This window comes from Nerophis ophidion, linkage group LG09 (assembly GCF_033978795.1).
Source record: "Nerophis ophidion isolate RoL-2023_Sa linkage group LG09, RoL_Noph_v1.0, whole genome shotgun sequence".
NCBI classification, from domain to species: domain Eukaryota; kingdom Metazoa; phylum Chordata; class Actinopteri; order Syngnathiformes; family Syngnathidae; genus Nerophis; species Nerophis ophidion.
In genome coordinates this window covers 4,265,427-4,287,251 of record NC_084619.1, presented here as the reverse complement: position 1 = coordinate 4,287,251, position 21,825 = coordinate 4,265,427, and the positions used below count along the sequence as shown (strand labels likewise).

General features: G+C 42.1%; 1 protein-coding gene across 3 annotated transcripts in view; it reads right to left on the bottom strand.

The window, feature by feature from the left end:
- LOC133558917 (semaphorin-4G-like) overlaps window positions 1–19,930 on the bottom strand; it is a 96,014-nt gene extending 76,084 nt beyond the window's left edge. For all 3 annotated transcript variants that reach the window (XM_061910082.1, XM_061910084.1, XM_061910083.1), the window contains exons 1-2: window positions 19,639–19,930; window positions 4,838–5,074 (exon numbers count right to left, since the gene is read on the bottom strand). In XM_061910082.1, the coding sequence (XP_061766066.1) occupies window positions 4,838–4,967 (130 nt within the window). In that variant the 5' untranslated portion in view covers window positions 4,968–5,074; window positions 19,639–19,930. The remainder of the gene's footprint in view (window positions 1–4,837; window positions 5,075–19,638) is intronic.
- Window positions 19,931–21,825: the final 1,895 nt, after the last annotated feature.

The window sequence follows — 21,825 nt, the reverse complement described above, 5'->3', positions numbered from 1 at the left end:
GGACGCCCCTGCTTATTATAACAGCGTAGCTTCGTAGTAAAAGAGTGCGGGTACTAGACTGGCCTGCCTGTAGTCCAGACCTGTCTCCCATTCAATATGTGTGGCGCAATATGAAGCGTAAAATACCACAATGGAGATCCCGGACTGTTGAAGAACTTAAGCTGTAAATCAAGCAAAAATGGGAAAGAATTCCATCTGAAAAGTTTCAAAAATTGGTCTCCTCAGTTCCCAAAGGTTTACTGAGTGTTGTTAAAAGGAAAGGCCATGTAACACAGTGGTAAAAATGCCCCTGTGACAACTTTTTTGCAATGTGTTGCTGCCATTATATTCTAAGTTAATGATTATTTGCAAAAAAAAAATGTGGTTTCTCAGTTCGAACATTAAATATCTTGTCTTTGCCGTCCATTCAATCGAATATAAGTTGAAAAGATTTGCAAATCGTTGTATTCTGTTTTTATTTACGATTTAAACTGTGCCAAATCCACTGGGTTTGGGTTTTGTAAATAAAGCAGGGTTAAAAGATTTCAGTTAGGGTATAAGTAGTCTACGTTTTCACCATAACTGTGATTTTTTTATTGATTTTTTTTACAAAAACCTTGCTATCAAATTTTAATATTGTTTCATCCCTATTACATTGTTTCAGTTTTCATTCGGTTTGGTTTTGGAACGAATTAACACAACAAAACCGTATTGGACGTGCCTAGTTGTGGCCACCGAGCGCTGTAATAGGACAGTTGTCATGGTTACGGTGCCTCCCTCAACTGGTAGAGGCAGTAGCAGTCTCCACGGAGGCTCTGCAGGGAGGACTTTTAGGAAGACGAAAAGCACCGCAGACAAGACGGAGAAGGTGTGTATGTGCAAGTCAGTGGAGCGACGTCGATAGCAGTGGAAAGATTGACAAGCAGAAAAGCTGCATCACAACAACACTAAAAATACGGAAAAAAAAACACAATGAACGAGGGCGGTGAGTTCAAGGAGATAAACAAAACTGATAATATGAAGAAGATGCGGCACCACAGGGGAAATGGCTTCAATACTGCATTTAAAACTACATCTACACTTGTAGACCCGTGCCTGCTTTGAATGATGTCCAATACAAGAGCTGCATAACAAACTCAGTCCTTAGTTTGCAGCAGTGCACAAATGTTCTGCAGCATAAGGAGAGCCAATACCCTTCTTTTGATATTAAAAACGCTCCAAGTCAGTATTTTTCAACCTTTTTTGAGCCAAGGCACATTTTTGGCGTTGAAAAAATGCGGAGGCACACCACCAGCAGAAGTGAAGTGAAGTGAATTATATTTATATAGCGCTTTTCTCAAGTGACTCAAAGCGCTTTACATAGTGAAACCCAATATCTAAGTTACATTTAAACCGGTGTGGGTGGCACTGGGAGCTGGTGGGTAAAGTGTCTTGCCCAAGGACACAACGGCAGTGACTAGGATGGCGGAAGCGGGAATCGAACCTGCAACCCTTAAGTTGCTGGCACGGCCACTCTACCAACTGAGCTATGCCGCCCCAGCAGAAATCATTAAAAAAAACAAAACTCAGTTGACAGTAAAAATGTCACGTTTGGAACGCATTGTGATGCGCGTTGAGTCACCCCAAGATGCAAATGGACAAAGATTGCAGGTAGGAGCTTGGTTTAGTAAACAAATGAAAACACTGGTACAAAAACGACAAAGAAAAGGCGTGCCGAACGCACAGGGAGCTAGGCTAACACTTAGCAACGGGAACAGAGTCCAAAAATCACGTGCCGAGCGCACGAGAAGCGAAGACGAAACTTAGCACTAGAATATACAAAAGAAGAGATACCAACGTGAAAGTTGCGTGCAGCAAACAACGAACCAAGAGCGAACTGAGGTCGAAGGCAGACTTAAATACTAAAGTAACAATTACCAACAGGTGTGCGTAAGGACACAAGTAACAGGTGAACAAATAAAGTAACAACAACTAACAAGGAAGTGCACACACAAACTCAGCACCGGAAGAGTCCAAAACAATCAAAAAACCGAAAAGGACTCAAAAACCAGACTAAGGATGTGATCCGGGAAGCGGATCACAACAAAAAAATCGCAATTGTTGGATACGACTTCAAACCATAACCAAGCATGCATCCATATAGCTCTTGTCTTAAAGTAGGTGTACTGTCACCACCTGTCACATCACGCCCTGACTTATTTTGAGTTTTTTGCTATTTTCCTGTGTGTAGTGTTTTACTTCTTGTCTTGCACTCCTATTTTGGTGGCTTTTTTTGGTATTTTCCTGGAGCAGTTTCATGTCTTCCTTTGAGCGATATTTCCCGCATCGACTTTGTTTTTACCCTTCTTCATGGGGACATTGTCGATTGTCATGTCATGTTTGAATGTACATATGGACGCCATCTTTGCTCCACAGTAAGTCTTTGCTGTCGTCCAGGATTCTGTTTTCGTTTACTTTGCAGCCAGTTCAGTTTTACTTCCGTTCTGCAGAGCCTTCCCTAATCTTCAATGCCTTTTCTTAGGCGCACTTACCTTTTGTTTTATGTTTAAGCATTAAATACCTTTTTACCTGCACGCTGCCTCCCACTGTATCAGACATCTACAAAGCAATTAGCTACCCGCTGCCACCTACTGATATGGAATAAATGATAAATGGGTTGTACTTGTATAGCGCTTTTCTACCTTCAAGGTACTTAAAGCGTTTTAACTAGGGGTGGGCAAATTAATGCGTTATTTATGAGTTAACTCATCAATCTATTAACGCCGACAATTATTTTATCGCACATTTGCATATGTTGTTTACATGCTTTTATTTTGTTAACCCCTTTTCTTAACAAGATGGCGTGGAGGGGCTCTTGGTAAAGATGGAACATTTGGCAAAAATACCGGACAATTCTGCAAATGTCCTGGCTGGCTTACAGCGTGGTCACTCCGGGATCACTTACGACCGCCAGACAATTCTGGATGTGGATAGATCGGGCCGTTTTGGACTGAATGAGGCGTGCTTGCTAGACCGGCTAGCTAGCATGGGAATACTTTGCCAGCTACATCCAGCGGCCTGTGAAGCAGCGGAGTATATGTGTTGTCTGTCTATTTATGAATAATGCAGACCAGGAGTGTTGGCTGAGTTCTTAACGTTTACTTTCAGAGCGTGCATATCACAACATACAAGATGTCGTCATGGCGACACAACCTATACATGCTCCTCACTCCTGTTGCATGCTGGGTAGGGTAGTTCTTTTATTCCCTGGCTCATAACATCACAATATAGTACCATGTATATGATGCGTTCAGTTTATCAAAGCACCAAGCAAACAATCGGAAAATTCCCATCATATCAATTCCTAGATATGGTCATAATTATTTGAAGTGCACTACGCAGAATAAACACAACATTATTAATATTGCTACTACGGATAATTTGATCAAACATTCCCTAAAACAGCCCACTACCTATAATATAGGTTTTTTAAACTTAAAATCCCTGATAAAAAAAATGTTTCTGCTGTTACCTCAGAAATTGCCTGTTCAGATGTTATGATTGTGGCTCAGAGATTTGTATGTAGATGATATTTATTTTCCATAACAAACAGGATAACTTAAATACCCTGGCAGTGGCAATAAGCTTAAATGTTTGTATTTACATTTTTGGAGTTGATTTTCATCAAATATGCTATTTAACTGCTACTGTTTAACAAGGACTGATTTAAATTGTGTTTGCACAACAAATGTTTTGGCGCTTTTGTTCATGTGGGAGAATATTCCAATAAAGGTGCACTACACACTACTTTTGAATTCATTATTGGGCTTTGTGTATACAATGCAGTTAATCGCGATTAATCGGAGAAATAGTGCGATTAACTTCGATTAAAATTTTTAATCGTTGCCCAGCCCTAGTTTTAACACTACTTCCACATTTACCCATTCACACACACATTCACACACTGATGGAGGGAGCTGCCATGCAAGGCGCTAACCAGCACCCATCAGGAGCAAGGGTGAAGTGTCTTGCTCAGGACACAACGGACGTGACGAGGTTGGTACTAGGTGGGGATGGAACCAGGGACCCTCGGGTTGCACACGGCCACTCTTCCACTGCGCCACGTCGGTTGGTAGAGTGGCCGTGACAGCCACTTGAGGGTTGCAGGTTCGATTCCCGCTTCTGCCAACCTAGTCACTGCCGTTGTCTCCTTGGGCAAGACACTTGACCCACCTGCTCCCAGTGCCACCCACACTGGTTTGAATGTAACTTCGATATTGGGTTTCACTATGTAAAGCGCTTTGAGTCACTAGAGAAAAAGCGCTATATAAATATAATTCACTATTACACGGTTACTCTGCCGAACTCTAAACAGCACCGACACTCAACAACAACACATTTGCCGACTATAATTACGGCTTTGCAAAAAATATTTTTTACCCCAAATAAGTGAAATTAGATCATCTTCCACGGCACACCCAGGGGCGCCGAAAAGGGGGTGTAAAGGAGACGGATTCTAGGGACCCATGATGGGGGGGGGCCCAGAGAGGCCCCTAATGATGATGAAATTATAATACAGAGGGGTCCTGTAAACACAAAGAGGCCCTGTAAAGATTCTTTTCATGGGGCCCAAAATCCCTAGCGGCGCCCCTGGGCACACCAGACTGTATCTCGTGGAAAAGTGGTTGAAAAACACTGCTCTAATTAACAAATAAACTAAAGAAATCTGAAATAAAGCATGAAACTGAGCATTATTATTCAGTGAGGGCCCAAGTGTTGATTATTGGATGCCATTAGTCAGTGCAGGTGTACCTAATGTTGTGTCCACCAGAGTACCACCCGTGCGCCATGCATAGTGACGGAACAAAAATCTGCTTACTGCTGCTCAACACGGTGACGCGCGGTGTCACGTCGAGGTCCGGCGGCGGTCTGAACGGGTAGCCGGCGGCTCCGCACGCACAGCAGGCGAGCAGCAGGAGCCGCAGCGATGAGGAGCGGCCCGCCTTCATCTCCGCCGACACGCTCTCCTCCTGACCATGCACCGGGGGGGGGGGGGCTCACACAAACATGGTCGCACACAAACAGTGGGCTTGTGCAACCCAAGCACCGCAGAGACCTGGAAAAAAGAAAAAAAACTAACTTAGTCAACAGTCGCAGGTCTCTTTTCAGACAAGGAGGCTCCGTAAAGTGCTTCGGTCACTAGAGTTATGGCAGATCAACTGTGACACTTGACCCCGGTTGAAGCACAGCAATGTCGGATTCACTGGTAAGAACTCGGTCGTGCAGACATTTTAGAAGGCATGATTATAAACCGGTGACAAATGTGAACCACTCTGGAATGCCCTCCCGGTAACAGTTCGAGATGCTACCTCAGTAGAAGCATTTAAGTCTCATCTTAAAACTCATCTGTATACTCTAGCCTTTAAATAGACCTCCTTTTTAGACCAGTTGATCTGCCGCTTCTTTTCTTTCTCCTATGTCCCCCCCTCCCTTGTGGAGGGGGTCCGGTCCGATGACCATGGATGAAGTACTGACTGTCCAGAGTCGAGACCCAGGATGGACCGCTCGTCGGGACCCAGGATGGACCGCTCGCCTGTATCGGTTGGGGACATCTCTACGCTGCTGATCCGCTTGAGATGGTTTCCTGTGGGCGGGACTCTCACTGCTGTCTTGGAGCCACTATGGATTGAACTTTCACAGTATCATGTTAGACCCGCTCGACATCCATTGCTTTCGGTCCTCTAGAGGGGGGGGTTGCCCACATCTGAGGTCCTCTCCAAGGTTTCTCATAGTCAGCATTGTCACTGGCGTCCCACTGAATGTGAATTCTCCCTGCCCACTGGGTGTGAGTTTTCCTTGCCCTTTTGTGGGTTCTTCCGAGGATGTTGTAGTCGTAATGATTTGTGCAGTCCTTTGAGACATTTGTGATTTGGGGCTATATAAATAAACATTGATTGATTGATTGATTGATTGACTCACTCTTTACCTCAGAAGGTTGTCATCATTCAGGAGAAAAACATTCCAACAAAACATGATACAACTGAACTTTTAACATCTGTTCCAGGTAGGGGTGTAACGGTACACAACAATTTCGGTTCGGTACGTACCTCGGTTTAGAGGTCACGGTTCGGTTCATTTTCGGTACGGTAAGAAAACAACAAAATATACATTTTTTTGTTATTTATTTACCAAATTTGTAAACAATGGTTTTATCCTTTTAACAATGGGAACACTATAATAATTCTGCCCACGTTAATCACCATTAAACTGCCTCAAGTTGTTTAGTAAATAAAATGAAAAAAAACGTTCTTCTACATATAAAAAGTGCAACATTAAACAGTTTCCATTGAAACTGTTTCATGTCAACTCATCATGCTTAATTTATTACAGCATTTGGGAAGCCTGTAGTTGACTTTTATTATGTAAATGTTGTATTTTTATCAACATGTGATCGCAGGGACCCTGCTATTCAAAACTAGGCTGCTACATTACTAATGATTCATGTAACTATAGCTGAAAAATAGTACAATAGAAATAGGGGAGACTATTCATCCCTAAACACAATGCAGTTCAATGAAATAGACATAGTGCTTTGCTGCCTCTAACACACACACACACACACACACACACACACACACAGCAAAATGAGCTAACGTTACGCTAAAAGCTAATTAGCCTTCACCTCAAGCCTAAACTGTGAGCTAGCTGAGCTGCAGTTTAAGTCTCTAGAACAGGGGTGCCCACACTTTTTCTGCAGGCGAGCTACTTTTCAATTGACCAACTCGAGGGGATCTACCTCATTTATATATATCATTTATATTTATTTATTTATGAAAGAGACCTTTTTGTAAACAAGTTAAATGTGTTTAATGATAATACAAGCATGTGTAACACATATAGATGTCTTTCTTTCACAAAGACAAGAATATAAGTTGGTGTATTACCTGATTCTGATGACTTGCATTGATTGGAATCAGACAGTAATGATGATAACGCCCACATTTTCAAATGGAGGAGAAAAAAAGTTGTCCTTTCTGTACAATACCACATGAAAGTGGTTGGTTTTTGGCATCTAATTCATCCAGCTTCCATACACTTTACAAGAAAAACATTGGCGGCAAATTCCGTAGCTTGCTTGATTGACATTCACGGCACCCGAGGGTCTTGTGAGATGACGCTGGCTGCTGCCAGTTCATTATTATGAAAAAATGACAGAGAGGAAGGCGAGAAACACTTTTTATTTCAACAGACTTTCGCGCCGTCCCTTCCGTCAAAACTCTAAAGGCCGACTGCACATTTCCTATCTTCACAATAAAAGCCCTGCTTCATGCTGCCTGCGCTAACAAAATAAGAGTCTCGGAAAGCTGGCGTGCACAAGTGATGTGCACGCCAGCTTTCTGAGGGATCGCTTGTGCACGCCAGTTTTCCGAGACTCTGTATTTAGTTAGCGCAGGCAGCATGAAGCAGGGCTTTTATTGTGAAGATAGGAAATGTGCAGTCGGCCTTTAGAGTTTTGACGGAAGGGACGGCGCGAGAGTCTGTTGAAATAAAAAGTGTTTCTCGCCTTCCTCTCGGTCATATTTTCATAATAATGATCTTGCAGCAGCCAGCGTCATCTCACAAGACCCTCCGGTACCGTGAATGTCATTTAAGTGACGTCTTGGTGAAGATTGATGATCACTAATTTTTAGGTCTATTTTTTTTAAAAGCCTGGCTGGAGATCGACTGACACACCCCCCGCGGTCGACTGGTAGCTCGCGATCGACGTAATGGGCACCCCTGTTCTAGAAGGTCAGGGCTCATAGTGATGTTTATAATAGTTGTGACTGGGAAGTGTTTAGTATAATTTGGGTAGAGTTCGCTGCTCCCCTGCTAAACGAATATCTGCTCGACGCTAAAGCATGGACTACATCGCTCTGAATACGCACTGCTGATTGGCTTTGTATGTGACCAATCAGATGGTTGTGTGGGCGGGACAATGCTGGGTGCTCACTGCTCAGACAGAGGCAGAAAGCAGAGCAGCTTGTGAAGACTTCTGCTTCCAAACTCGTTCGGTACGCCCGCGTCCCAAACCGAAACCCCCGTACCGAAACGGTTCAATACAAATATACGTACCGTTACACCCTTAGTTCCAGGGTCAATATCATATGTGTCAATCTCAAGGCCCGGGGGCCCGACATGTAATTTATTGTGGCTCGCGAAAGCCTGGGAATAATGTGGAGACTTCATCTTTTTTACTAAATGTTTTCATTGTTTCCATTTTCACTTAAAAAGATGACATGAAATTTCATGTTTTAAACTTCGATATACAGTACAGGCCAAAAGTTTGGACACACCTTTTCATATCAATGTGTTTTCTTTATTTTCATGATCATTTACCTTGCAGATCGTCACTGAAGGTTTTCCAGTTGACACGTTAAGTATCTTGTCTTTGCAATACATCTGTTGAATATAGGTTGAAAAGGATTTTATAATTATTGTATTCGGTTTTTATTTACAATTTCCACTACGTGCCAACTTCACTGGTTTAGTGAAACAAGTTGTGTTATGTCTGTTGTCTGTTGACATTTTTGCGTTGGTTGGATTTTTTCCCACCATGACTAAGGAAGGTTGTTTGCATTGGGTCATACAAGTAAATGCTGCACTTACAGTCATACAGAGCATAAATAAAGTCAATTCACTTGTATTATTCACGGTGTCCACCAGATGGTAACATTACGGCAACATCGGAATTGTCAGACAATTCAAATGAATGCAATCTCCTTGTGGGTTAGAATCCTTATTAAACTCATGTTGTCTCGCGGGCCAAATTGAAGACGTCGGTGGGCCGCACTTGGCCCGCGAGCCGTAGTTTGGACACCCCTGTACTAAACAGCGGGCTTTCTAATAATTGGGAACAATTTGTCCTCTAACAAAAAACATACTAAAACAAAACAATTTCCCTCCCCATCTTTTTCCATTTTCAATCCTTTTTTTAAAAAAATGCTCCTTGGAGCCACTAGGGCGGCACTCAAGAGCCGCATGCGGCTTGAGGGCCGGATGTTGCTGACCTGCGGTATAAAAATAATAATAATAATAATAGATAAAATGATGATGATAACACTGAACAAAAACACACTTTTGGCATCCTTCGGCCCTGAATCACACGCGTGCGTAAAGGACAAAAATCTGCAGCTAAACGCTTGTTGCACAAATTATTCAAGGTCCTTCAGTCTTGACACCATGACAACAACCAGCTTGCATGTTGCATAATGTCATAGGCAGGTACGCAGGTGGTGTGTGTGTAAATATTGACTGTGCTCGTTTGACATTTCAATAAGCACAGGGCAGTGGAGTGGCGTACAAACCCATGTCACTGCGGTCTACACGTTGCTTTCGTTAAAAGTTGCTTCTGTTAAAAGTTTGCGTGTCAAACTTCAATACTTGATGACATCACTATTGTTGGGAAGAGACACCTCCTTAGATAATAGTCATCATGCGATGTTAAGTCTGGTATGCTTTGGGCACTTGTAGCTTTTCAGTGCAAAAACACTGAAGAATCACTTGAGTATCACAAATAATCCCTTGTTTAAAGTACAGTGTTTTATTTTCCTATATTCAAACAGTGTTACTGTTCAAACTGACTGTGACCGCACACGTCTCAAGTGGACGACCTGTTTGTCTTTTCAAACTGCTACTTCTGTCCCCTCTGACTGTCTTTTGTCTGACTCAGGGGTGTCCAAACTTTTTCCAAAACCAATACAATGTATATTGTAAATTTTAGGGCTTCCCTCAACTTTGGTAAATGTAAAAAGTACCAAGAACCCAAAAGGTTTTCAGTCTGTCGCAAAAAAATATTTTAACATGTTCGTTACTTTCAATGCTTAAATATATGTACCATATTTTGGGACGGCGTGGCGCAGTGGGAGAGTGGCCGTGCGCAACCCGAGGGTCGCTGGTTCAACTCCCACCTAGTACCAACCTTGTCACGTCCGTTGTGTCCTGAGCAAGACACTTCACCCTTGCTCCTGATGGGTGCTGGTTGGCGCCTTGCATGGCAGCTCCCTCCATCAGTGTGTGAATGGGTAAATGTGGAAGTAGTGTCAAAGCGCTTTGAGTACCTTGAAGGTAGAAAAGCGCTATACAAGTACAACCCATTTATCATTTATTTAAACTGTGTGGAATGTTGCAGTGGCCAAAAATATGAAATAAAGTTGTGAAATAAAACATCTGACTTGTTACTATTGATTTAGGGCTACATAAATAAACATTGATTGACCAAACAATTAAACAAGGCGACAAAAATCTGGGTATTATCTTCGACCCAACTCTCTCCTTTGAGGCACACATCAAAAGCGTTACTAAAACGGCCTTCTTTCATCTCCGTAATATCGCTAAAATTCGCTCCATTTTGTCCACTAAAGACGCCGAGATCATTATCCATGCGTTTGTTACGTCTCGTCTCGATTGCTGTAACGTATTATTTTTGGGGTCTCCCCATGTCTAGCATTAAAAGATTACAGTTGGTACAAAATGCGGTTGCTAGACTTTTGACAAGAACAAGAAAGTTTGATCACATTACGCCTGTACTGTATATACCTTTATATACATATATACATACATATATACCTATACTGTATATACCTTTATATACATATATACATACATATATACCTATACTATATATACCTTTATATCCATATATACATACATATATACCTATACTGTATATACCTTTATATACATATATACATACATATATACCTATACTGTATATACCTTTATATACATATATACATACATATATACCTATACTGTATATACCTTTATATACATATATACATACATATATACCTGTACTGTATATACCTTTAATACATATATACATACATATATACCTATACTGTATATACCTTTATATACATATATACATACATATATACCTATACTGTATATACCTTTATATACATATATACATACATATATACCTGTACTGTATATACCTTTATATACATATATACATACATATATACCTATACTGGCTCACCTGCACTGGCTTCCTGTGCACTTAAGATGTGACTTTAAGGTTTTACTACTTACGTATAAAATACTACACGGTCTAGCTCCATCCTATCTTGCCGATTGTATTGTACCATATGTCCCGGCAAGAAATCTGCGTTCAAAGGACTCCGGCTTATTAGTGATTCCCAAAGCCCAAAAAAAGTCTGCGGGCTATAGAGCGTTTTCCGTTCGGGCTCCAGTACTCTGGAATGCCCTCCCGGTAACAGTTCGAGATGCCACCTCAGTAGAAGCATTTAAGTCTCACCTTAAAACTCATTTGTATACTCTAGCCTTTAAATAGACTCCCTTTTTAGACCAGTTGATCTGCCGTTTATTTTCTTTTTCTTCTATGTCCCACTCTCCCTTGTGGAGGGGGTCCGGGCCGATCCGGTGGCCATGTACTGCTCGCCTGTGTATCGGCTGGGGACATCTCTGCGCTGCTGATCCGCCTCCACTTGGGATGGTTTCCTGCTGGCTCCGCTGTGAACGGGACTCTCGCTGCTGTGTTGGATCCGCTTTGGACTGGACTCTCGCGACTGTGTTGGATCCATTATGGATTGAACTTTCACAGTATCATGTTAGACCCGCTCGACATCCATTGCTTTCCTCCTCTCCAAGGTTCTCATAGTCATCATTGTCACCGACGTCCCACTGGGTGTGAGTTTTCCTTGCCCTTATGTGGGCCTACCGAGGATGTCGTAGTGGTTTGTGCAGCCCTTTGAGACACCAGTGATTTAGGGCTATATAAGTAAACATTGATTGATTACTATGCTATTGTATTATAATGTTGTTCGGTATGCTGATACTTGGAGAGACTAGTGTTTTCTGAGGTGGTACAAATTGCCAACTACTGTGTTTTGTGTAAATGTGTTGTGAAACTACTGTGGAACGAGTTCAAGCAGAATCACAAGACTGTGCTGTAATTTTGAAGTTCCACTTTTATATTTTCTTTTAAATTGCATCGCAAATACATTTTTCATACAACTTTCTTGGGCATTTTTCAACTGATCTCCTAGCGAGTGGGGTTTTTGACAGTTGCACCCACGGACCCAACAATAACCCAACAATAATAGACATTAGCTTGCATAGAAACAGGACTGTCAAAAGATGGACAACACTGGAGTTTACAGCAACTACCACATTTACAGCAACTACCACATTTACAGCAACTACCACATTTACAGCAACTACCACATTTACAGCAACTACCACATTTCGCAGCCATTATAACAACTGTTCTATTTTGTCCTTTTATCGCTTTGTGTTGCCTGCTGTGTGGCAATTATATTTTTCGGGGTTAGCGCCCATTACTGCACTAGTACACTCACCCTCATGACGAGCTCCTACTCTGAGAGCTGTCAAATACAATTAAAAAAAAAGCTGCCAGTTGCTTTTGCAGGCCTTTTTTTTTTTTAAATATACAGGTTGTGTAGGAGGCGCACTAAGGAGCACTTCAGGAGTCATTTATCCGACTCGTGCACACTCTAAATGGGCTGTCAAGGCCAAGAGGCTTTCAACCGGCCAGTCTGTCAGCCTGCCAAAGACCTCCTGATGTGGTCTTTCAAAGGGAACTTGGTTGACAGAATGACAAAGAGAAAGCGGAAGCTGTGAGTTGATACGGTCTAACAGCATCTGGTTTATGGCTCCAATTGTGACAAGCCACACTTTTCTGAGACAAATTATTTCTCACTATTATGCTGGATCCACTATGAACTGGACTCTCACAATATTATGTTAGATCCACTATGGACTGGACTCTCACTATTATGCTGGATCCACTATGGACTGGACTTCACACTATTATGTTAGATCCACTATGGACTGGACTCTCACTAATATGTTAGATCGACTATGGACTGGACTCTCACAATATTATGTTAGATCCACTATGGACTGGACTCTCACAATATTAAGTTAGATCCACTATGGACTGGACTCTCACAATATTAAGTTAGATCCACTATGGACTGGACCTCACACTATTATGTTAGATCCACTATGGACTGGACTCTCACACTATTATGTTAGATCCACTATGGACTGGACTCTCACTATTATGTTAGATCCACTATGTACTGGACTCTCACACTATTATGTTAGATCCACTATGGACTGAACTCTCACACTATTATGTTAGATCCACTATGGACTGGACTCTCACACTATTATGTTAGATCCACTATGGACTGGACTCTCACACTATTATGTTAGATCCACTATGGACTGAACTCTCACACTATTATGTTAGATCCACTATGGACTGGACTCTCTCACTATTATGTTATAGATCCACTATGGACCAGACTTTCACTATTATGTTAGATCCACTATGGACTGAACTCTCACACTATTATGTTAGATCCACTATGGACTGAACTCTCACACTATTATGTTAGATCCACTAAGTTAAAGCTCTACTATGCAAAGCGAAAGGCTTTTATCAACAACATCCAGAAACACCGCCGGCTTCTCTGGGCCCGAGATCATCCAAGATGGACTGATGGAAGGTGGGAAAGTGTTCTGTGGTCTGACGAGTCCACATTTCAAATTCCATCCATCCATTTTCTACCGCTTATTCCCTTTTGGGGTCGCTGGCGCCTATTTTAGCTACAATTGGGTGGAAGGCGGGGTACACCCTGGACAAGTCGCCACCTTATCGCAGGGCCAACACAGATAGACAGACAACATTCACACACTAGGGCAAATTTAGTGTTGCCAATCAACCTATCCCCAGGTGCATGTCTTTGGAAGTGGGAGGAAGCCGGAGTACCCGGAGGGAACCCACGCAGTCACGGGGAGAACATGCAAACTCCACACAGAAAGATCCTGAGCCTGGGATTGAACCCAGGACTGCAGGACCTTCGTATTGTGAGGCAGACGCACTAACCCCTCTTCCATCATGAAGCCCCACATTTCAAATTGTTTTCGGAAATATTCGACATCATGTCATCCGGACCAAAGGAGAAGCAAACCATCCAGACTGATATCGATGCAAAGTTCATAAGCCAGCATCTGTGATGGTATGGGGGTGCATTAGTGCCCAAGGCATGGGTAACTTACACATTTGTGAAGGCACCATTAAGGCTGAAAGGTACATACAAGTTTTGGAACAACATATGCTGCCATCTAAGCGCCGTCTTTTTCATGGACGCCCCTGCTTATTTCAGCAAGACAATGCCAAGCCACATTCAGCACGTGTAAAAAAAGAGTGCGGGTATTTTCCTGGCCTGCCTGCAGTCCAGACCTGTCTCCCATCGAAAATGTGCGGCGCATTATGAAGCGTAAAATACAACTGAAGCTAAACATAAAACAAGAATGGGAAAGAATTCCACTTTCAAAGCTTCAACAATTAGATTCCTCAGTTCCCAAACGTTTGAGTGTTAAAAGAAAAGGTGATGTAACACAGTGGTGAACATGCCCTTTCCCAACTACTTTGGTACATGTTGCAGCCATGAAATTCTAAGTTAATTATTATTTCCCCCCAAAAAATAAGTTTATGAGTTTAACCATCAAATATGTTGTCTTTGTAGCATATTCAACTGAATATGGGTTGAAAAGGATTTGCAAATCATTGTATTCCGTTTATATTTACATCTAACACAATTTCCCAACTCATATGGAAACGGGGTTTGTACAATAGGTTTTAGTATTACCAACTGAAAGTCTGGTAGCGTGACAACCCTAGAATAAAGAGTGCTAGTGTGTCTCCTACTACTACAAATCAGCCTGAATAAAAGAAGAGCCGAGATAGTACTAGCAACACACAAAACAGCCGTACCAAAAGGAACCCGGCACTCTTTGCTTTTAGGTTTAGATACATTATACTGGGACTCTATGAGAGTCAAACAGTACAAAAGATGACAGTCGAAGGCATTGAGCGGTGGGACACAGAACGCTTTTAATAAGCCTTCTTGTTTTACAAAGCCAAAGTTGCCGTAGTTTTTGTTCTACTGGTTCTATTGTAGCTGTGCACTTTGTAACACTGGGTTCTTTAACTTGAACCTTTCACACTAATCCAATTATTTTATAGACCAATGGTAATAAAAAAATTTGCAGTTTTGTTTATGACAGGAAGTATTGTTTGATTGAGGTGATATTTGCTGTTAAAGGTGGTTTACCAGAGGGCAATGACCTTTAACCACCTTGTTGGGTAACATGTAAATACAGTACCAGTACTATTATTTGAGATTTGTACCAAAAGCCTTCAGAAAACACAAAAATACTTAGATTTCAGTATGACAGAAGTGTTTTGTATCATATTGATTAGCTTGTTTAGTTAAATGTTCAGCGATCAGAATATACAAACTAGCTTTATTATGGCAGAGTTTGCAATGTTAAAATTCCTTAAATAGGTTTAAAGCAGGACATTTACTTTAACTATGCACACGTACCTAAAATTAGAAGAAAACTTTTAAAGCCTGTGTATCGGCTGGGGACATCTCTGCGCTGCTGATCCGCCTCCGCTTGGGATGGTTTCCTGCTGGCTCCGCTGTGAACGGGACTCTCGCTGCTGTGTTGGATCCGCTTTGGACTGGACTCTCGCGACTGTGTTGGATCCATTATGGATTGAACTTTCACAGTATCATGTTCTCATATGTTCTCATATGTTCTCATAGTCATCAGTATCACGTTCTCATAGTCATTATTGTCACCGATGTCCCACTGGGTGTGAGTTTTCCTTGCCCGAGGATGTCGTAGTGGTTTGTGCAGCCCTTTGAGACACTAGTGATTTAGGGCTATATAAGTAAACATTGATTGATTGATTGATTGAAGATGTATGTATGTTACGCATTACAGTGACTTGGGAGAGAGCCATTAGTCGCTTCTCTTTATTTTTCAGAAGCTTTTTGTGAAATTTAAGCTCATAAAAATAGCGGATTGTAAAAATAACCATTGATTGATTGATTGATACTTTTATTAGTCGATTGCACAGTACAGTACATATTCCGTACAATTGACCACTAAATGGTAACACCCCAATAAGTTTTTCAACTTGTTTAAGTCGGGGTCCACGTTAATCAATTCATGGTACAAATATATACTATCAACATAATAATATACTATCAACATAATATTTCCAAACATTCAGACAACTTTTTGTTTTGAAATACGGTATTTGAGTTTTATTGTGAAAGCTGCCATGGTGTCTTACAGTAAATGGGGTGTTGCCACAATCTAGTAAACAACATACTAGTATGCTAATTATAAGATGAATCAATCAGTCATCAACAGAGGTGGGTAGAGTAGCCAGAAATTGTACTCAAGTAAGAGTACAGTTACTTTAGAAATGTATTACTCAAGTAAAAGTAGGGAATAGCCATCCAAATATTTACTTGAGTAAAAGTAAAATGTTGTGAAAAAACTACTCGAGTACTGAGTAACTGATGAGTAACCTGTTCGTTTAATGATGACGGCAACAAGTAATGCACAAAAACATAAAAATAGCAATGAACAAATTCAGAGCCAGGAATATCTCTTAAGCAACTAAAACAATAATATACATCAAATAATATATATTTGGTTTTACACTGTATTGAAAAACAATTAGAAAATGAATTTTACCTTTGCAACCTCATTGTTATTATAATTATTACCTCATATATTCATAAATGTAAGTTTCTCAATACCCGACCTGTTTTTTGTGTTCAAAAGCCAGCATCTGTGATGGTATGGGGGTGCATTAGTGCCCAAGGCATGGGTAACTTACACATCTGTGAAGGCACCATTAATGCTGAAAAGTCCATACAGGTTTTGGAACGTTATCATGGACGCCCCTGCTTATTTCAGCAAAAAAAAATGCCAAGCCACATGTTAGGACAGCGTGGCTTCATAGTAAAAGAGTGCGGGTACTTTCCTGGCCCGCCTGCAGTCCAGACCTGTCTCCCATGGAAAATGTGTGGCGCATTATGAAGCGTAAAATACGACAGCGGAGACCCCGGACCGTTGAACTATTGAAGCTCTACATAAAACAAGAATGGGAAAAAATTCCTCTTTCAAAGCTTCAACAATTAGTTTCCTCAGTTCCCAAACGTTTATTGAGTGTTGTTAAAAGAAAAGGTGATGTAACACAGTGGCGAACATGCCCTTTCCCAACTACTTTGGCACGTGTTGCAGCCATGAAATTCTAAGTTCATTATTATTTGCAAAAAAAAAAAGAGTTTATGAGTTTGAACTAGGGCTGGGGGATATATCGATATATACAATACGATATATCGCGGGTTTGTCTTTGTGCGATATAGAAAATGACTATATCGTAATATTCGAGTATACGTTCTCACGCAGGACTTTTAGCTTCAGGCGTACACTCCAGGCTCTCTTCGCTCTTTCCTGTGTCTCCTTCTCACAGACAAGCAGGCGCACATTCTTACATACGTCACAAACTGTCACGTCATACGTCACATACACGCCCTCGCCCAGCAGAGAGGTAGCGCCGTGGCTAACGTTAGCTGCTAACGTAGCCGTACGAGAGAAAGATGGTGCGGATCTGGTAACAAATGAAGGAAGACTTAATTCCCAATAAAAACAGCAGGGGGTCCATCGTCTGGCGGTGGTTGGGCTTCAAGTGGGAACATGTCAAACAGACAATCGTAATTTGTCAAGTGTGGGGGGGAAAGCGTTGCTATAAAAAGTAGCATTACTGCTAATATGTAGCATCATTTGTAAAGTCACTCGCTAGAGAATGAAAATAATTTCATAACCTTAGTAACATACCACATAGTGAAGGACGAATACTATTCGATTTCCTATTATGCAGCTCATTTTTATTTGACACTTAAAATGTCTCTGACAATCTTTCAATTTATGTTTTGGAAATTACTTGAATGTTTGTGCCATTGCTTAATCCATCCATCCATCCATCCATCCATCCATCCATCCATCCATCCATCCATCATCTTCCGCTTATCCGAGGTCGGGTCGCGGGGGCAACAGCCTAAGCAGGGAAGCCCAGACTTCCCTCTCCCCAGCCACTTCGTCTCGCTCTTCCCGGGGGATCCCGAGGCGTTCCCAGGCCAGCCGGGAGACATAGTCTTCCCAACGTGTCCTGGGTCTTCCCCGTGGCCTCCTACCGGTTGGACGTGCCCTAAACACCTCCCTAGGGAGGCGTTCGGGTGGCATCCTGACCAGATGCCCGAACCACCTCGTCTGGCTCCTCTCCATGTGAAGGAGCAGCGGCTTTACTTTGAGTTCCTCCCGGATGGCAGAGCTTCTCACCCTATCTCTAAGGGAGAGACCTGGAAACTCATTTGGGCCGCTTGTACCCGTGATCTTATCCTTTCGGTCATGACCCAAAGCTCATGACCATAGGCGAGGATGGGAACGTAGATCGACCGGTAAATTGAGAGCTTTGCCTTCCGGCTCAGCTCCTTCTTCACCACAACGGATCGGTACAACGTCCGCATTACTGAAGACGCCGCACCGATCCGCCTGTCGATCTCACGATCCACTCTTCCCCCACTCGTGAACAAGACTCCTAGGTATTTGAACTCCTCCACTTGGGGCAGGGTCTCCTCCCCAACCCGGAGATGGCACTCCACCCTTTTCCATTGCTTAATAACTTTAATAAATACACTTTTGATCAATCAATTGACTTAGTTGGGATTTCCCTTTCTGCATGAAAGTTTAAAAGTAGCATATATAAATGCAGTATAAAGAAGAATCTTTTAATGTATACAACTGGAATCATCATACTGCTGTGATTATATGCATCAAGCGTTCGTTCAAGGCCAAGGCAAAATATCGTAATATATATCGTATATCGCGATATGGCCTAAAAAATATTGCGATATTAAAAAAAAGCCAATATCGCCCAGCCCTAGTTTGAACATCAAATATCTTGTGTTTGTAGTGCATTCAATTTGCAAATCATCCATTTTCTACCGCTTATTCCCTTTTGGGGTCGCTGGCGCCTATCTCAGCTACAATGGGGCGGAAGGCGGGGTACACCCTGGACAAGTCGCCACCTCATCACAGGGCCAACACAGATAGAGAGACAACATTCACACACTAGGGCCAATTTAGTGTTGCCAATCAACCTATCCCCAGGTGCATGTCTTTGGAAGTGGGAGGAAGCCGGAGTACCCGGTGTTAGTATTCCATTTATATTTACATCTAACACAATATCCCAACTCATATGAAAACGGGGTTTGTATGCTGATCGTATATTACGAACCATGAACTGATTAACGTGGAGCCCGACTTAAACAAGTTGAAAAACTTATTGGGGTGTTACCATTTAGTGGTCAATTGTACGGAATATGTACTGTACTGTGCAATCTACTAATAAAAGTTTCAATCAACCAATCAATCATTTTCGGCCGGTGCGACTTATACTCCCGAGCGAAAAATACGGTATTGTCTTATATTCGAGTCAACTTTCAACTGGTTAAATCGCAGGTACAAAACATTTATGTTTATTAGTTGACGGTCCAACGCTTGAAAAAAAGGGGTTTTATCAAGCTTCTTAATTCTCCAAATGATATTTCAGTGGCAGTTTATCCAACATTCTGGGGTTTGTATAATGGCTTAATGGACACCTGTAGGCTTTATACTGGTAGCAGCTGATAAGAATTATGACTGAATAAGTCTTTTTGAAATGTTACTATTTCAAAATGTGTGGTGTCTTTTTTTTCAAAGTCTTACCTGAATCGTCGAAAAAGCAGGAAATGTGCTTCCTTAATCCAAACATGGACTTTGGTCGCAAAGCGTCCACGCCACTAAAACAAACACTGCGCTGCCGCCACGGTTTTACATTCCACCTTTCAACCTCCTTCCTCCGCTTCTTCTCACTTTGTTCAGCCCCGTAAAAGCTGCCTGTTGTATGGTTTGAATCCGAGGGGAAAGATGCCGTTGGCGGGTCGCCGCTCGCCGGCAGAGTGTCGAGCTGGTGAAATATGCACGTGAGTCAACTGTCTCCTTTAAAATAATCGTCGGTGAAACAGTGACATCTGTAGGACACTAATGGAACTGCAGGGGTATTTCTATATACCAGGGGTCGGTAACCTTTTTGGCTCTCTCGCCAAATATTTGAAAATATATTTCCGTAAGAGCCATATACATTTTTTTTTAACACTGAACACAATTAAACACGTGAATTATATTTGTGAATTATATTTATATAGCGCTTTTCTCTAGTGACTCAAAGCGCTTTACATAGTGAAACCCAATATCTAAGTTACATTTAAAGCAGTGTGGGTGGCACTGGGAGCAGGTGGGTAAAGTGTCTTGCCCAAGGACACAACGGCAGTGACTAGGATGGCGGGAGCGGGAATCGAACCTGCAACCCTCAAGTTGCTGGCACGGCCGCTCAACCAACTGAGCTAAACCGCCATCTCGTGCATTTTTAAGTAAGACCAACATTTCTAGAGTATAACAGGTCTCTTATTTTTTGTGACAACATTGTTATTCTGAAGCTAACTGTGGAGGGGGCGTGGCCTGCGGGCCTGCAGCGACAGGTGCGTAGTTTCCCCACTTGGGCCTTGTTATCTAATCACCTGTCGCTCTGTTATAAGCAGCAGCCAGGAGGAGAGACTGGGTTTGGGCTGGAAATACTATTTCTGGAAAGCAACTAAAAGACTTATTTAATAATAAAAAATATATATTGTAACCCTGAAACAGGCTCTCATGTCGGTGCTTGAGGGTCTGAAAAACCCCAAGGAGGGCAAGCCCCACACTAACCAATAATTAAAAAAATAACTTCTTCGCATTAACGCAACTTCTTGAACAGGTGTGGTAGGAAACGGATGGATGGATTAAAAATGCATGAGAATGTTTTGTGATTTTAACATTATTTTTAACACTGTGATTACAAGTGGAATTATTCATTACTTATCGTGTTAACCCTTGTATTATGTTGGGGGAAATGACATTGATTATGTTGCGGGTCGTTTTGACCCGTACTGTGTAAATGCACTCAAAACAGTCAAGAAAATAGGTTAAACCAATAACAATTTTATTTTAGGCTGTATAAACATTTAGAAAAGTGACATACAATACATTTCACGGTGGCAGAGGGGTTAGTGCGTCTGCCTCACAATACGAAGTTCCTGCAGTCCTGGGTTCAAATCCAGGCTCGGGATCTTTCTGTGTGGAGTTTGCATGTTCTCCCCGTGAATGCGTGGGTTCCCTCCGGGTACTCCGGCTTCCTCCCACTTCCAAAAACATGCACCTGGGGATAGGTTGATTGGCAACACTAAATTGGCCCTAGTGTGTGAATGTTGTCTGTCTATCTGTGTTGGCCCTGCGATGAGGTGGCGACTTGTCCAGGGTGTACCCCGCCTTCCGCCCCATTGTAGCTGATATAGGCGCCAATGCCCCCCGCGACCCCAAAAGGGAATAAGCGCTAGTAAATGGATGGATGGATGGAAGGGTCAATTTGACCCATTTCAGTTTTTGTGTTGATCAAAGTACTGGTTATCCTTTCTTTTTCTTGCTGAAATCTGGTCACTTTTCCTCATCTAGGGTCATGAACTGGTGTGTAAATCTGGACACTTTGCTGTGTAGTGGAATGATTGCGCAGAGTTTGTATAAAAAGATGACGTTGCGAGTCATTTTGACCCAGGCGCTTTAATGTGGGTAAATAGCTCTTCAGATCCAAAAATAAACATGTCTCCTTGATGTACTTTTTACTTTGATGTACAATTGTTTGTATTTTGATTGTCTCTGAGACCCAGAGCCAGGTGTGTGAAGAGAGGGAACTTTCTCACACTTGTCCTTGTCTCCTCAGATGTCGTCCTTCTGGAGCTCATTTTTGGTGAGTTTGTCAAAGAGATGACATGAGAACAGTGACAAGGACAAGTTTTAGAAAGTTCCCTCTCTTCACACACCTGG